This window comes from Rutilus rutilus (assembly GCF_951802725.1).
Source record: "Rutilus rutilus genome assembly, chromosome: 24".
Classification (NCBI taxonomy): Eukaryota; Metazoa; Chordata; class Actinopteri; order Cypriniformes; family Leuciscidae; genus Rutilus; species Rutilus rutilus.
The window spans coordinates 25,014,383-25,033,278 of record NC_140228.1 but is presented as its reverse complement, the minus strand read 5'-3'; the positions used below and the strand labels follow the sequence as shown (position 1 = coordinate 25,033,278).

Sequence of the window (18,896 nt, the reverse complement as noted above, 5' to 3'; positions counted from 1 at the left end):
TATGCTTAATCAAATCAGTTCTACCTAGATCAGTAGAGGAAGTACCGAATACATCGCAGTTCTCTTGTAGGAGGGAGTTAACTACTTCTAACTCCTTGGGAGTAAGAGTGTCTGTACCCATGCGAACATCAGGTAATCGGCATGAAGGTCTTGGCAGGCTAACCTGAGCTACAAGGCTGTCCACAGGCTTATGGAAATCAGAAGGCATGTCACGCACAGTGTAGAACTGACCCAAATGGGTCTGTTTGGGCAACTCAATGTCTTGGTGTGTAGGATTAAGCAGATGAACTACTGTGAGCCCATTTCCGACATTAGAGAAGCTACAAGCAACAACTAAATCTTTGTCAAAGGTCACATGTGGTTCCAGAATACTTTGAAAACCATGGAGCTGACTTCCTGTTTCTGAGGTACATGCTACAGAGGCAGGAACAACAATCTCTGTCAAAGGGGGGACTGAGACCTGTGAGAGCAGGAACACATTACAGCAAAAAGGCAGTGCTTGGGAGGAACTTAAAAGATACATTTTGTCATTCTTGAACATAGAAGCACCAGAGGCTGTGTCAGTTGAAGTACCATACATTTAGAAAAAGTCCCACCCAAGAAGAGCATCCTGTGTAGAGTCTCTTACGACATACATGTTCATACTGTATATGTGTGACCCCAGACGTAATGTAACAGATAATGAGCCTAAAATGTCTAACTGTTGTCCTGTCAGTGTGTCCTGTGTGCCTTTAGCTAGGTTGAGAAGGCACTGAGTCATTGTATGCAGTATATCTCTGATGAGGGCTAAAGCGGGTATCTTTACTGTCATATCGTAAGGGTCTGTCATAACCTTGCTGCTGCTGATGATAACTTGGTCCGGGGCTCCCGTGTAGTCTGCGATGACTGTTACTGGAACGTACAGGAGATCTTCCTCTGAAGTAGGGCTCATCAGATGCGGTGAAATGTTTATAACGAGAAGATGGCATATAGTGATTGTCTTTAACTCTGTCAAGTGAAGGTGATCTCTGACGATAGGTGAAGTGACGATCAGGAGATGAGAACTGGTGTGATGAGGTTTAGGATGCGTCAGCATAGTCACAACAGACTGAAGTTTGTCTACTTTCAGATGGAGGTCACAGGTTGAGGTGCAGAGGATGTCGGCAGTGGAAAAGGCTCAGTAACTGTGGAACGTGCCCTCTCACACCGACCAGCTACTTTAATCGCATCCTCAAGTGTAGTTACACCAAACTCATACAGTTTAGTTTGCAATGAAAGCTCAAGTCCAGCTATAAAGCGTCGCAAAATTTCACCTTTGATGGCAGATTCTCCATAATCCGGAAAAGCCTGGTGAACAAGGCGGGTCAATTCAGCAGCACACACTTCCAATGGCTCGTTACTCCGATGCAGTCTGGCATTTAAGTATGTTCAAAAAGTTCTCTGTAGCTGTTTGTGGTCAAAAACTGCAGCAATTTTGTTACATGTACTGTCATAATCAGCTTTTATGTCATCCGACAAACTATCCCAGTAAATGAATGCAGCACCTGGCAATCTTGAAGGAAGAACTTTGGCAAGCTGAGGTTTGTCCGTACCTGAGGTCTCACAGCATACTTGAAAACGACGAGCCCATTGAGAAAAGCTTTCGTTGCCATCCCCAGTGAAGTCTGGAGGTAAAAGAGCTCTGAAGTGCACTTGTTGGGTTGTTACATTTGTATTCTGCCATGTTTGAAAAGAGTGATGCCAATGCAGTTGTACCAACCAGTTCAGTACCAGCAAAGTCTTTTATTGATAAAGATTGTCTGCAAATTAGACTTATACTGTGACTTTTGTAGCAAGGATGTATATATAAAAAAAGTAGATGAACACGTAAAATAAGTCCTTGTACTTTCTCCTTGTACTCTCGGCCATGTGAAGTTACCGAAGTCCGCCACAGGAGGGAGACATGCACACACGTTTCAGAAAAAGTGAGCGTCATCAAATCCTGGCAATGAGCCAACTTCGAATCCTCGAGATGCAGGCGTCGTCTTTTACTCTTTTTTTTTTCACCAAAATAAAACGAAATAAACAACTGTACATGAAAAGAAAACTCACACGATGGTGAAAACAATAAAGCTGCTCTAAAGTTATACATCCGTCTGAATACAGTCCATGTAAATGAAAATGTTACACGTTAAGCAAAACGCGTCCATACCCGTCCAACAGCAACTTTTCCAAAGAGGCCGGAGACAATCACCGCTGCCACCAATAAATATGTAAGGCGTGGGGTTTAGCTGCCTGTGGATTCATTTCAATAAAGACGATGGACTTGAAATATTGATGGCTAATAACTTTTATTGAGCAGAGTGTTAGAACTGGGGAGCAGAGCAACACCACACTCCTCGCCCGCACACTCTTCCCTCCTCCCCTTACATCATCCTCTTCCTCTGAAGACTCAACACCAAAATAAAAGTCCTTAACAAAAATATGTAAAAATAGAATACAATGAATATTAAACAAAATAAACTTCACACCAGTTATTGTAGATGTTACCACATGAAGTACATTTTCTAAGTTAAACTGACTACATTTTTTTTTTCTTTTCTTTTTTTGTGTAGCACTACAGACCCAGTGTTCATAGTGTTCAAGGTTACTTATAGTTGTTTCTGCATATTTATCTAGGATTGACGGTGTTGCTAGCGCTACATAGTAGGACCTAACCCATTCACACTTTGTGCAGGATTTCACCAACCGCAAATGAGATCCACATAACTTTTATAGTATTATCCAGAAATTATCTTTACTACAATAAATAAATAATTTATATATAGAACAAAAAACAGAATTTGGTCTGATAGATATTCTGGTCCTCTCCCAGGCTCTATGGGGATTGAATGGTGGGATCCAAATAAGACCATTTCAGCCCCCCAGACCTAAACCAGTTCCTCGAAATAACAATTCTTCATCTACATTATCTGCTCATGACATGGGAATCAGTGAAGAGGAGTGGGACCGGCTACAGAAGGCTCTGGACTGGCCCGGTCCAGATCAAGAAATCACTCAGCTGAATCAGAGCACAAGCCCAGTCTACTCAACATTCTCTATTGTGGGACTCAAGGAGAGTTACAAAGTGGGAGAAAAGATCTCGGTTACCATCACAGCCCGAGACCACAACAAGAACCTGAAAAGATATGGAGGAGATTTTTTCAAAGCAAAGCTATTCAATTCAAAGCTCAAGGTGTGTTGTTTATAATATAATATAATATAATATAATATAATATAATATAATATAATATAATATTTTATATTAAAAATTTTAAACAAAAAATCAATATACCGACATTTGTTGCATTGAGTTTGATTTGCCTGTTAATTGTTGGTTTATTACACAATACTACATGTGTACACACGTGTTTAAGCTTGCATTACCTGCAGACATTAGTTTTCTGCATTACACTAAACCTTCTCTATTCTTTTTGAAGGCGAGTGTGTACGGGGAGGTTGTGGATAACTGTAATGGGACTTACTCTTTAGCTCTTCTTCTGCCCTGGGAAGGTCAGGCACAAGTTTATGTACGTCTAGAGCACTCCAGTGAGGTTGTGCGGATTCTTAAAAAATACAGGGAGTCCTCATTCCCACGCAGCCACTATAGAGGCCACTTTGAAGGGCCAGGACCCAATAAAACCAGGATCAGTGAAGTAGTACAATGCAATCTTAAGTGGGGTACAGATGGAAGTTGGAGTAAAGGCGACTGCTGCTGTGAGTATAAGGATATAAAAACAGGGACGGTGTGGCAGTGTGAGAGACCAAAGAAACTTTCTTGTGACAAACTGGTTCGTCACTCTACCGGAGGTTTGGAAAACCCATTAAATCCTTTTGAGAAGCAATTGTTGACAAAGTAAGTGGGAAAGGATTCAAAGCAACTTCCAGAAGAATATCAGAAAAAGTGTATAAAATTTAATATTATTATTTTTCCACAAAGGACATTAACAAATGTTGCTATTACTGGAGACACACACATCATTAATGTCCTTCCCAACACTGCAGGCATTGGTATGTTCACATATGATATGTGTAGTTTTGACCATTTTATTACAAATTTGGAAAGGAATATAGAAAATAATGACAGATTTTTTTTTTTTTTTTTTTTTTTTTTTTAGCAAACCGAAAACAAGAATTCGGCTCATACTCGCTTTAATTTTGTCATTCATTCCTTCCAAATAGAAAATTGTCAAAACATACACAGAGAGATGTCATCTAAAATCCAATGTAGTTACAAGAAAATGCTAAATTTACATAATTAAAACACTGTCTTTTCAAGTAAATGTTTCTTTTCTTTTAGCCACAATGGAGAGATGCAGATCTGGCATGACGAGACCAGTTCCTGCAGGGTTCTATCTGAAAGATGTCTGGAATTCTTTTGTATGCAACACTAGGCAGTTCAGTTCTGCACAAATGGGAAATTGCCTCAAAAACAAGATTGTCTATATGATGGGAGACTCCACCACAAGGCAGTGGTTTGAGTATTTAGAAAGAAAAGTGCCAGGCAAGTTATTAATTGACATAAATGGCTTTGATTTCGGAATAGGTGACTTTTTTTTTTTTCTCTCTCTCTTAAAATTTTTTTTTTTGTTATTTAAGGCTTCATAGCATGAATGTACGGAAATAACATACAGAGGTCCCACAAAGTGAAGTTAGTTCTGAGAAAAGTACATGCGGTTTTGGTTTTCAGATGCTACTTGGTTAATTTTGTATCTAATGCAATGACACATTCATAAATCAGTGCGACTTAAATGGATAGTTCACCAAAAATGTTATTCTGTCATCACTTGTTCACACTCGTGTTGTTAAACTTAATCTTTAATCTGTGGAACACAAAATATTTTTTTTGTTTTTCTTCCATACATTGAAAGTCAGTGGGGTTCCGTGTTGTTAGTGTGTCAATGTGCTGGCAAGGGAAGAGAAGCAGAGGATGTATATTGCAGCAGATTTACTTCATTATATAAACAAAAAAGGCAATCTAGAAGGCAACAACAGGTGGAACACGTGGAAACCCAGGCGGTGCAGATGAGATAAAGACCAAGGGTGACACCAATAGACTGTGGAGGGCCAGGGCAGAACCACAGGCTTGTGGGACCAAGGTGGAGATGGGGGCTTGGGGCAGAATCGGTGGGAGGGAAGACAACAGTGGAGCTGGAGGGAAGGGGGTGGGGGTGGGGGTGGGGGAGGGGGAGTGGGAGGCATAGCCAGAGGCCCAAGAAGCATGAAGGTGTAGTCATGGGAGGAAGGAGACTTGGGGCTGGGCGGGACCAGCGGCGACGAAGGACTCTTGGGGCCGGGTGGAACCAGAAGTGACAAAGGAGACTTGGGGCTGGACGGAACCGGCCTCGATAAAGGAGACTTGAAGCTGGATGGAACCAGCGGCTGAGACAGGGCTTGAAGGTAGGAGGAAATCAGGGAATCCAAGAGTTCACACAGGGAGGAATCGGTTTCAGAGCTAGGAGGGTGAATGAAACTCTGCTCCACGATATCCAACTCCACCAGCACTTCCTCAAGGATGAACATAGATTCCGGCTCACACACCTAGTCAGACTCAGCAGGCTCAGCCTCTGGGTCTATGTTGGGCTCTGCTTTGTTGTTCATGCATGTAGAAAGTGCAAGTTAGGGCTCCTGGATGAACAATGACTCAAGACTCGGACTGCTGGACAGACATTGTGGTCGGCTCACACACTTGGTCAGACTCGGCTGGCTTTGGATCTGGAGCTCTGTGGGCTCCTGCTGTGGGTCAACCAGGCATGAGGAGGGGCTGGACGTGCTCTGATTCTGGGCTTGTGGTAGTTGTGGGCGTGGACATCAACAATGGGTAGGCATATTTTAAACAAAATAGATTGGCTTCTATCCATGTTAGATTTCCCATGTCTGGTAAGTCCAGAGTAGCCTGACTACGTCAGACTTCGTACTTCCGCTCAATTTCATTTCGCTTCTGTACTCAGTCTGAGACCGCGTCATAGCTTTCCGTTTTCCTCCTGCCTGAAAACAGCCGGCCAATCAACTAACAGAGGGCGGGCTGAGAGCCGTGACGTAGACGCTGATTGTACTGTGGATGCGTAGATTTACTTCACATAATCTGCAAAAGTCGTTCACAGCCATGTTCACTCCGGTATTTCGCTCGATGGTTTTGTTTTCGCATCATACATGTGTTTACAGTGGAAGTTAGATGCGGCTGAGCATGCGCATAACACGCCATAACCAAACGTTTTGTGATTGGCTTACGGGTAACCAATGATTTTAAGCTTCAGACTAGCGCCCCCAGGCGGTAAAGAAAATGTTTTTCTATTACGGAACTCCAGACTCTCTCTACGAAGCAAAGTGAAGTAGCAGAGTCTGGTATTACCAGGCTAAGTCCAGAGGGCCATAATAATTTTTTCCAACCCAAAATAACTGATTTTAGTGTGGCATCTTCAAGTTAGGAGCACTTTGCTAACTCACAGACCCTGGCAGAGTATTCCAACAAAGGAAGACTTTGTCATGGAAAGGCAACAGCTCGATCCATGTTTGGTCCTATTCTGTCAAGGTGCAGGCAAGGGAAGAGGAGCAGAGGATCTAAATTACAGATTTACTTTATTTACAAAAACAAAGGCAATCCAGAAGGCAAGAATCAATGTAACAGCTTCACTTATGCAGACACAATACAGGACAAAGAGAAGAACCAAACTGAGGGCTTAAATACATGTATAAATTAGGAAAACAAACAAGACTCAGGTGAACATCAATTAACCAATGAGTAATCATAGAATCCAACTAGCAACGGGAACAAAGGGAAAATGAACTTAACACAAAGGAAACATGGGAACCAAAGGAAAAATAACAACAGAATGTCAAACAATAAGCATAACCATTACAGAGTGTGAATATGTGATGATTATTATTTTTTTTTTTTTTCTTTTGTGCACTTGCTTTTTGGGGCTGCTGTATACATTAAGCAAAAGCAATTTTGTAAAGCTGTTTAAAAAATGAAGCAATGACACTAATGTAAGTTTTACTTGCAGGCATAAAAAAAATTAACCTCCACACTCATCATTTGAGTGGACCCCTGATGGCTGTAGAGTTGGAAAATAATATCATTGTTCACTGGAGGCCACACGGTGTTCCTTTGCGATTTTCTAACGTGCTCATTACCGACTTGCATTATATCAGCAATGATATTGATGAAATAGCTGGTGGTCCTCATGCAGTCATTGTCTTCACATTCTTTGCCCACCGGGTTTTTCACCCAATAACATTTTACGTGCATGAAGTCGCCAAAATCCGTCAGTCTGTTGTTGCACTGCTGAGTCGTGCACCAGAGACTACCGTCATCATCAAGTCTGGAAACACTGCAGGACTTAAGGTACAATTGCTTATTGTCTAATCCTACTCTGTTTTCAATAGTTCCCTTTTAAAAAAGCTCCTCTAAATGCTGCGCTGATTAGCGATAGTGGAAAACATCCTTGTTTGACCGGCTGTGAACTCATCTGGCAAACATGCCAAGAATTTGGCTTAAATAACCTCTGATGATGATGTCATCGGAATGTGCACGACAGAGGCAATACATAGATGGAGACGTGCACTTTCAGGTTCCTTTTTTTCTTAAGAATCGCATTGTGTGCCGTCTGTGCTGCATTCTTTCTTAAACTACCCTTTTGCTAGGAGTAAGTTTTGTCAGGTAGGAATAAAGCCTTTCCTCACTCTCTTTCTCTTTCTCTGTAATGAAAAGAAAATAGTTAAAATAGAAAAAAAAAGAGAATCATGTTGAGAGAATCCAGCAAGAGATTCGTGCCCCCCTGGTCATGGCCCATATTAGAGTATGATCCGCATGACTTTTGCATCTTATGTCTGGGGAAACATCATGCTATGTCAGCCCTCGAGGACACAGAATGTGAGCACTGCGACTTATTCTCCATCAAAGTGCTCTGCCCCAGGCTCGCCTTCTTTCGGAAGAGTGAGCCTGTGCGTCCTCGATGACAAGATCATGGGGCTCACGTGTCGATCTGGTTGAAGGGCGGGAGACGTGTCCTTCCCTTTCTCTTGTCCTTTCACCAGATCATGAGGTCATCGAGCCTGTGTCTGGAGTGTGCTTTGGCGTTTCTTCAAACCGGGCTGAGGATGCTAGTTCTCTTTGGGAGATGGATTTTGAGTGTGCTGCCTCTGAGCACTCCTCTTGTGATGACAGATCATATGATTAGCTACTCCAGGTAATCACTCATGCCAGTCTTCAGTTAGACTGGCCACAGGAACAAGAGAATCCCAGACTATCAAAGTTAGATCACAGATTTCTGTCGGGTGGCCAAGGGGTGGACCTCTTCGCTTCACAGGAAACAGCACAATGTCCCATTTACTTTTTGCTGATTCCTCCAGCCCAGGTCTGGACGCCATGGCCCAGGAAGCGTCTCTATGGAACCTTCATGGTTGGCCCCTGAAGGGGACCGGCTAAGAGATTCTGGACTTCCAGCAGATGTAATAGACTATTGTGAGTGCTAGGGCTCCCTCCACTGTACACCTTTAAGTGGCACGTCTTTGAAAAATGGTGTACTATATCATGCAGAACCAGTTCACTGCCAGATTGTTTCAGTGCTTCATTCATGGAGACCATGACCACCCGTCACGGAGACCATGACCACCCGTCACTGAGACCACCCGTCAGAGTGAAAGTTCCCTCATAGGACATAGGCCGTGGTCCTTGAGGGGCTAGTCGACAACCCCTTTGAACCACTAGAGTCAGCGCCGGTCAAGCTTCTGACTCTAAAGATGGTTTTCCTTATGGATATCTCGTCACTAAAGAGAATTGGGGATTTGCAGGCTCTGTCGGTTTTGCCATCCTGCTTCCCCATTGGGTTACTTTGCCCCTGGACTGGTCAAGGCTATTTTGCACCCTCACCCCGAATATCTTCTCATAGTTCCATTTTCGACCCTGCATCTGGTCATTCATTCTTGAAGCCTTTTGTCCTCTTCCACCATTTACTACGAGAAACTCCTCTTACTGTGTCCAGTTCCTGCTCTTCTTATTAACGTCCACCGCACTAGCCAGTGGCGCAGGTCAGAACTGCTTTTCATTTGTTATGGGGGCTGTAACCGGGGGATAGCTGCCACAAAGCAGACTATGTCGCATTGGGTGAGGGATGCCATTGCCCTAGCCTATGAGGCACTCAGTCAAGCTTCGCCCCTGGGCAATAGGGCTCAGTCTTCGAGGCGGGTTGCATCCTCCAGGGCTTTAGCAAGAGGTTCCCCCTTGCAACAAGTATACGATGCGACAGACTGGTCCTCTCTGCACTCATTTCTTGGATTTTACAGTTTGGATGTTCATGTTACTCCGGGCTCACACGTCCTTAAATCGACATCTCAAACTCGTGTTCTCGTGTTTGTGCGCATACACAACACAACATTGAAGGGTGCAGACACTTTCAATGCGGCAGTGTTGGTATTCTCGTTCCCATAGCGCTAGTCGGCGCAGCATTGAGAGTAGCTTTTGAAAGGGAACGTCTCGGGTTACTTGATGCTTAACGGGAATGAAATGCTGAGCTGCATTTCCGCACTGGGGCGTGTTCAGGACGTTTTTCAGACAAACTGACCTGAAAACGCACCTGTTACGACCGTCTAGGGCCAGCTGCAACATAAATGAATGTGCGCTCACTCACAAAGATAATGTTAAAACAAAGGGGTTAGATTCAGGAGTGGACAATGCCAAAATAATAAACAAAAATAACTGGTTTAGTACCCTCTAAATTCCCAAATCACATCAGAAGAAAAATACAATGCAACTTTCCTAACTCCTTAACCCAAAACATAGAATAAACATATATATATATATATATATACAAAAGAAATGGCGTCACTCTCCCTACTTCCCCTAAAGGCCTCACGATCATAGTGCGTTTTCATTTTCTATTGAACAGCACTAAGTGATTTATTCACCAAGCTCCATGCAGTATGCAAACGCTCATGAAAACTACTGACATAATCTAAAACATTTGTTGGCTGAGAGGGATGCGCATCACTTAGTATTTGTTCTTGCAGAACTTTCAATGGACTATGCACAGATTGACCAAAAATGAACTCCGATGGGCTAAAACCAAGCGATGCTTGTGTTGTGTTACGGACAGCAAACAATAAAAGAGGATTTTTTCCATACCGCTCTCGCTCTACACAAAAGGTATGGAGCATCAATTTTAACGTTTGGTGAAAACGCTCAAGAGCGCCCTGAGACTGTGGGTGATGGGCACTAGACACTTGGTGTTTGACGTCTAATTGCTTCATTACTTTTGCAAACACCTTTGACATAAAATTACTTCCCTGATCAGATTGAATATACCGGGGCAGACCAAACGTAGTGCAGAATTTGACAATGGCTTTAATAATAGACGGAGCTTTAAGAGTTCGCAATTGGATTGCTTCTGGAAATCTGGTTGTTGCACACATTAAGGTTAAAAGATAAGAGTTTCCAGATTTTGTTTTCGGCAGAGGGCCAACACTATCAATTAAAATATGCTCAAATGGTTCTCCAAGCACTGGGATTGGTTTCAACAGAGCTGGGGGAATAACCTGGTTAGGTTTACTGGCTAGCTGGCAGTCATGACACGACTTACAGAACTTTGCTACATCAGATTTCAAAGATGACCAAAAGAAATGTTTTAACAAATAATCATGTTTTCCTGATGCCAACATGGCCTGAGAGTTCATGTTCATGTGTGACGCTTAATACCTGTAGTCAATAAGGCTTTGGAACCACAGCTTGGTAAACTGTACTCCAGTCCTCCTCAGCTTTAGGCGGAGACCATTTACGACCTCTTCATCGCAATAATAAGCAACCGAATGCTTCGGCAAGGCAGTTTGTTTCACTGCGGTTCTGAAGCAAGGGATCAGAGTGGGATCAGCAAGCTGCGCTTTGATAAATTCCAGTTTACCTAAAGGCAGATTAAAATTAGGAATGGCACACATATTCAACTCATTCACATTGTTTACATCTTGATGAGGTTGATCAGAAACATCAGTAGACAAAAAAAGATTCGGAAAGATCCACAGTCTCCTCAAACTTATAAGATTGAGCATGAGTCACTGCACAAGCACTAAACGCATCAGGAAATGTTTCACGAAACACATCATTACCTTTATTTACATCAACGGGGTAATCTGTCACTTCAGATAAACAGAAAACTTTCTTACCCGCCAAATCATTACCAAGAATGAGCGATACTCCCTCAACAGGTAACTCAGCACAAACACCCAACTTGACAAGCCCCGAACTTATGCCAGACTGTAAAAATACATTGTGCAGGGGAACTTTAACAATAGCCAGATCAATTAATTTTACTAGTACATCAGCCCCACAGCTAGAATGGGTAGAAAAGGATAGTACTCTAAGATAAACGACTGAGCCGACCCTGTGTCCCTCAGGATGCGGACAGGTTTGGCTTCAGACTTTGACTCATCAAATGACACTGTTCCATCAAAAATAAACGGTTCGAATGCAGACTCAGCAGTGAAAAAGATGAACTTTTTGATGAACATGTTCGACTATGAACTAGGACCACACTCTTTGAAGAGTGAGGCTTTCTGCTAGATTTCTGTTTCAAAGCAGGACAAGCTGAAATGAGGTGCCCAGCCTCATGGCAATAAAAACCTTCACGGCTTTCCATATTGTCACTACCTGCGTTCTCTTTACTCAAAGTCTCAAAATCTTTAACATTTCATGTACGAACATAAGAATTGCGCTTAGTAGGTGATGAAAAAAAACACTCGGTGAGTGAGCACAAATTCATCAGAGAAAACAGCTGCCTCTGTAAGAGTAGACACTTTCTGTTCATTAAAAAAAACTACAATTTTCTCTGGCAAACAATTTTTGAATTCTTCCAGCAAAACTAACACCTTGAGTTGTTCAAGAGTTGTGACTTTATTCGCAGTACACCACTTTTCAAACAAAGTTGGCCTAACACGAGCGAACTCCACAAACGTTTGTCCCGAGGATTTTACATGATTCCTACATTTTTGACGGTACGCTTCAGGAACTAATTTGTAGGCGCGCAACACAGCATTCTTCATCGCATCATAATCTAAACTCTGCTCAAGAGTCAACGCGGAACAAACCAGTTTACACTGCAACAGCAGCAGCCAAACATTGAAGCGTGGCGGTTATGTGTTCAAACACAGTGAAGTATGTACCCACTTCACTTTCACGGAAGAACGAGACTAACGCAATTTGTTTACTAATATCAAAACTTCGACTTACTTGCAAATTGTGTCGAGACAGATTCAGAACCAGGAGTGGAAGTGCTGCTTGGAGAAGACACAGGCGTACTCAGGTGGACCAGCAGTTGGAGACCTGTTGGGAACCATAGTTTTAAGTTCGAGCTCCAGCTCTTTTAGTCGGATTGCGCGCTGAGTTTCCAGCTCGACTGTTTTTACGTGCAACAGCTGACTTTGGTACTGCTGCCGGCTCAGTTCCAACTCAAGCTACTTTAATTTAATGGTCAACAATGGGTTTTGTGGAGATGGCAGCTCAGCGGGATCTATGCCGAATTGCTCCTCGGGTTTGGTCTGCTCTGCTCCCTTACTCACGGAACTCGGTTTTGGATTTGCAACACCCGCTAGCTCGCCCTCCTCTGGCAAGATCCCATTTTCCATCATATATTCCACAACCACTTCCTTAATCTCCCTCTTTACTGTACCTCAAGGCACCTTGATGTGATATAAATCCGCGATTGCAAATAAGTCATCTTTACGACATTTTTCTAATTGTTACACTGTTGGCCGAATTGCAAACTCCTCTAAATCAAATTTAGAAGACATCTCAAATACACTGCCAAATTCCCTTCCCTTTAAAGTAAAAACCCCAAGGCAAACGATAAAAAATAAGGCAACTTTCATTAGATCGAATGAACCATTTGTTTAATGAATCTGATCATTCAAACTGGAGAAAAGCTTGAACTGGTGGATGAGCCCCTAATTTATGTTACGACCGTCTAGGGCCAGCTGCAACATGAATGTGCGTTCACTCACAAAGATAATGTTCAAACGCAAAAGAAATGGTGTCACACTCACTACACAGTGTAACTTAAGGCCAAAGAAATTCAAAACAACCTAAGAGTTATAAATCGAATGAAAAAAAGTAAGTTTCACAAAAGGCACACAATCACAGAGGAAATCAAGACAGAACAAAACAAATGGCACCCATTCAGCCTCCATAGTGTTTGGGGGGGGTGGTCCTTTTTAAAGGAACCAAACTTAGACCAATCAGGATCAGACCAATCAGAATCTCTGCTGGCTTGAGTGTAGGCCACTCAGAAACGCAAACACATACTTCTAAAAGACATAAGCTGTAACACACCTGCCACACATCCATATATAGCCTGTGACATGCACATTCCGATTACGTCATCATCAGAACCAAATTCTTGGCGGGTTTGCCACACGTCTTTACAACTGGTCAAAAAAATATTTTTCTATAGCGCTAATCAGCGCAGCATCTTGTTCCTGCTTTTTCAGAGAAAAGGGTTACAGTCATGTAACCCGAGACATTTTCTATATTGTGTTCTTATGATAATATTTATGGTAAATAAGAAAATATGATACATTGGTGGTGGTTGAGGAGATTCCCCCTTCCATAAGTAAACACTTTGAGGACCAAGAAATGCGCTATATAAAAGTAACACATTAATGAATTAATTACATTTGTTCTGCTACCTTTTTATTGAAAGTCTAGAAATAAAAAAATAAAAATAAAAATGTCATCATTTACTCGAGAGGGTGAACGAGAGGGTCGTTTCCCTGCGCCTACGGGTCGGGGATAGGTCTCTCACTGTCGTGTGTGCCTACGGGCCAAACGGCAGTGCAGAGTACCCGGCCTTCTTGGAGTCTCTGCGAGGGGTGCTGGAAAGTGCTCCGACTGGGGACTCCATCGTTCTACTGGGAGACTTCAACGCCCACGTGGGCAACGACAGTGACACCTGGAGGGGCGTGATTGGGAGGAACGGCCCCCCTGATCTGAACCCGAGCGGTGTTCAGTTATTGGACTTCTGTGCTAGTTACAGTTTGTCCATAACGAACACCATGTTCAAGCATAAGGGTGTCCATCAGTGCACGTGGCACCAGGACACCCTAGGCCGTAGGTCGATGATCGACTTTGTGGTCGTTTCATCTGACCTGCGGCCGTATGTCTTGGACACTCGGGTGAAGAGAGGGGCGGAGCTGTCAACTGATCACCACCTGGTGGTGAGTTGGATCCGATGGCGGGGGAGGAGGCTGGACAGACTCGGCAGGCCCAAGCGTACTGTGAGGGTCTGCTGGGAACGTTTGGCCGAGTCTCCGGTCAGAGAGATCTTCAACTCCCACCTCCGGCGGAGCTTCGTCCAGATCCCGAGGGAGGCTGGAGATATTGAGTCCGAGTGGACCATGTTCTCCACCTCCATTGTCAAAGTGGCCGCTCGGAGCTGTGGCCGTAAGGTCTCCGGTGCCTGTCGAGGCGGCAATCCCTGAACCCGGTGGTGGACACCGGAAGTAAGGGATGCCGTCAAGCTGAAGAAGGAGTCCTATCGGGCCTGGTTGGCTTGTGGGACTCCTGAGGCAGCTGACGGGTACCGGCAGGCCAAGCGAACTCGAAGAGATTCTGGCAAACCGTCCGGCGCCTCAGAAGGGGGAAGCAGTGCCCTACCAATGCTGTCTACAGTAGAGGTGGGGAGCTGTTGACCTCAACTGGGGATGTCGTCGGACGGTGGAAGGAATACTTCGAGGATCTCCTCAATCCCGCCGTCACGTCTTCCATTGAGGAAGCAGAGGCTGAGGGCTCAGAGGTGGACTCATCCATCACCCAAGCTGAAGTCACCGAGGTAGTCAAGAAACTCCTCGGTGGCAAGGCACCGGGGGTGGATGAGATCTGCCCTGAGTACCTCAAGTCTCTGGATGTTGTGGGGCTGTCTTGGCTGACACGCCTCTGCAGCATCGCATGGCAGTCGGGGACAGTGCCTCTGGGATGGCAGACCGGGGTGGTGGTCCCTCTTTTTAAGAAGGGGGACCGGAGGGTGTGTTCCAACTACAGGGGGATCACACTTCTCAGCCTCCCTGGGAAAGTCTATGCCAGGGTACTGGAGAGGAGAATACGGCCGATAGTAGAACCTCGGATTCAGGAGGAACAGTGTGGTTTTCGTCCAGGCCGTGGAACACTGGACCAGCTCTATACTCTCTACAGGGTGCTGGAGGGTTCATGGGAGTTTGCCCAACCAGTCCACATGTGCTTTGTGGATTTGGAGAAGGCATTTGACTGTGTCCCTCGCGGCGGCCTGTGGAGGGTGCTCCGGGAGTATGGGGTCCGGGGTCCTTTGCTAAGGGCTGTCCGGTCCCTGTACGACCGAAGCAGGAGCTTGGTTCGCATTGCCGGCAGTAAGTCAGACTTGTTCCCGGTGCATGTTGGACTCCGGCAGGGCTGCCCTTTGTCGCCGGTTCTGTTCATAATTTTTATGGACAGAATTTCTAGGCGCAGCCAGGGGCCGGAGGGTGTCGGGTTTGGTGACAACACGATTTCGTCTCTGCTCTTTGCGGATGATGTTGTCGTGTTGGCTTCATCAAGCCAGGACCTGCACTGGGACGGTTTGCAGCCGAGTGTGAAGCGGCTGGGATGAGAATCAGCACCTTCAAATCCGAGGCCATGGTCCTCAGTCGGAAAAGGGTGGCTTGCCCACTTCAGGTTGGTGGAGAGTTCCTGCCTCAAGTGGAGGAGTTTAAGTATCTTGGGGTTTTGTTCACGAGTGAGGGAAGGATGGAACGGGAGATTGACAGACGGATCGGAGCAGCTTCTGCAGTAATGTGGTCGATGTACTGAGCCGCAAGGCGAAGCTCTCGATTTACCGGTCAATCTACGTTCCTACTCTCACCTATGGTCATGAGCTTTGGGTCATGACCGAAAGGACAAGATCCCGGATACAGGCGGCCGAAATGAGCTTTCTCCGTAGGGTGGCTGGGCGATCCCTTAGAGATAGGGTGAGAAGCTCGGTCACTCGGGAGGAGCTCAGAGTAGAGCCGCTGCTCCTCCACATCGAGAGGGGTCAGCTGAGGTGGCTCGGGCATCTGTTCCGGATGCCTCCTGGACGCCTTCCCGGGAAGGTGTTCCGGGCGCGTCCCACTGGGAGGAGACCCCGGGGAAGACCTAGGACACGCTGGAGAGACTATGTCTCCCGGCTGGCCTGGGAACGCCTCGGTGTTCCCCCGGAAGAGCTGGAGGAAGTGTCTAGGGAGAGGGGAGTCTGGGCATCTCTGCTTAGACTGCTGCCCCCGCGACCCGGCCCCGGATAAGCGGACGAAGATGACATGACATGACATGACATCATTTACTCATCTTCATGTCATTCTAAACATGTATGACTGACTTTCACCTGTGGAACACAGAAGAAGAGAATGTCAGAATGAGAAGAATGTCCAAGCACTTACAATGAAAGGAAAAATTAAAGGCTGCCAAGCTGCAAAAAGGACAATAAGGGATCATAAAACATAAAGTAGTCCATTTGGCTTAAGTCTTCTAAAGCAAAATGATAGTTCTGTGGGAGAAACATAAGGAAATGTTAATTGTTTGCATTGAAATGAGTATCTTGGACATTGCGATAAAAATATAGACATCGAAAAACATGAGTATGAGTGTATTAATGAATCATTTTTGGGCAAACTATTTATTTATTTCTACTAGATAAAAACAATAGGTTTATTGTCATTTCTACATGGTTGGAGAGGTACAAAATGTGAAAGACAAATAAGACTACAAAAAGGACTGAATGCTATGTGTGAATTGTTCGCAATTGCAAACAATAGAGTTAAGGTACTTTGTCTAAAACAACTTTTTTTCTTATTTTAATATTTGTTACTGATCCGTGTTGTTACAGGATATTTTTCAAAGTGATTGGTATGCAATGCAGCTGAATACAGTGATGCAGGAGATGTTCAGAGATATCAATGGAGTAATCTACTTCGATGTCTGGCAGATGACGTCCTGTCACTATCTACGTGAAAATATTCACCCAGGACCTGTTATTATTGCTAATGAGATCAATATTTTGCTCTCTTATATCTGTCCTTCCTAATACATTCAGATTCAACCACAATAAAAGATGATGTATAAAATTGTTAAAACTTAAAAAATAAAAAAAAACATTATTTATCTTGCTTTGTCATTATATACAATCAATGTACATATGTACTAATGACAGTAGTACAATCAATCTACTATTTAGAATTTCAAAAATTAAAAAAATTCAAACGGGTACAAGGGGGCTATAGGCACACCCGGGTAAAAGGCGCATTTGACTTTATTGTCTTTTAAACCACTAGATGGAACAAAAATTCTGCTCAACACTGTTCTTAACAACTGCTTATGATTATGCATTTGGAAATTTGCCTGATCCTTGACTCGATTGCAGACAGAAATGCGAAGTTGATTTTGCGCTAATTTGATATAATATTTAATGTTTATTTAAAATGTTGTAGATTTATGTAGCAAATGAGAATCGATGAAATTATAGTCTATATTTTTGAGATAAAGGTCTTGTTAATGATTTTCATGAATGTTCAAGGTAATTAAAGCAAAAGTTTTTAAAAACTGTAAAAGTATGTTATCTGGGGTAAAGGGACGCCCCCTGCTGTTGGGGCTAAAGGTACAATAAATAACATGATAATAAACAGCTGGCTGACTTTTCCATTTGTTGACATGACATGGTTAGATTCAGATGGTAAATATCATATATAAAGTCTGGTTACCTCCTTCGAGGTAATCACCATATTTATAATGAAACTGTCATATTTACAAATATTCTATTAATCATTTAATATAATAAAATATCAGAGGTGTAAAAAGTACTCAAAAATGTTACTCAAGTGAAAGTACAAGTATACTGAGGGACAATTTTACTCAATTAAAAGTAAAAGTATTTGGCCAGAATCGTACTTGAGTAAAGTAAAAAAATACCACATTAAAATTGTACTTGAGTATTAAAGAAGTAAAAGTAACAGCAAGAATGAAAACTAGAGATTCTTGTTTAAGCTTTTAATCTCTAAAAACATGAAGTGAATGAACCACATACAAGGTTTTATCCTGCTTTAGAACTGTTTGTATTTAATTGCATTTAATTATCAAACTATAAGACTACTATCTAATGCCAGTATGCAACATGCTACTCAAAGTTGTAAAACCTCATATTTAACTTAAGCAGAAGCTGATTTTCAAAATTTTGAGTGTCAAGCTCTTTTGGGGCTGGAAAGCAATCCTGCAGTGCTGAAAAGCCTCTCACAGGCAGCCGATGCAGGAAGAGGTGTATTAGTCTTGATAGAGAGGCTGCAAATAGCAGGGAACGTGAGCAGAGACTCCCTGGTGTCTGAAACACAGGCCAGATATCCATCCAACTCTTTGCTGGCTTCATGTGTTGTCGGTTTCAAAGAAGTGAAATCCCTTATTTTAGCATAAATTCTAACAGCATTTCCAAGCCACATATGATATGAGAGTTTTGTTTCAAGAAACACTGAGGGATAACTACAACCTGCTGCATGAATACTATACATCAATATTCATATTGAGATCACAGCCAAAGATTGTTCAAGTCGCAGCATAGGAGCACACAAACTTACAAAAAAATATATAAATACACATATATGATAAATAACATAATGCACATTCTGATCAAATTCAATAATGTGTAAGCTACCTTTTCCTCCTGACATTTAGAAGAGAGACAGCAGACGGAACAAAGGAATGTTTGAATCTGTTTGTTTTAGCAAATGGGAGTCTAAGCAATGAACCTGATGGTAGAAACTGAAACTGTTGATATAAAGGATGAGAACAGTCAGTCAAGATGGAGTTTGCTTTCTTAAACAGCTGTTTTTTGTAGAGATCCTGTAAAGTTTCTTGTGGAAGCCCAATAATTTTACTACTGACA

The 18,896-nt window shown here is 43.3% G+C and overlaps 1 protein-coding gene across 1 annotated transcript; it reads left to right on the top strand.

Moving 5' to 3' along the window:
* Window positions 1-1,063: 1,063 nt before the first annotated feature.
* LOC311284368 (NXPE family member 3-like) lies at window positions 1,064-17,302 on the top strand (the record flags this gene model as incomplete). The annotated part of the gene is made up of 7 exons (XM_084399366.1): window positions 1,064-1,114; window positions 2,834-3,193; window positions 3,438-3,853; window positions 3,938-4,008; window positions 4,298-4,543; window positions 7,005-7,345; window positions 16,854-17,302. The coding sequence occupies 7 exons, from the start codon at window positions 1,064-1,066 to the stop codon at window positions 17,049-17,051; spliced, it is 1,683 nt and encodes a 560-aa protein (XP_084255492.1). The 3' UTR covers window positions 17,052-17,302.
* Window positions 17,303-18,896: the final 1,594 nt, after the last annotated feature.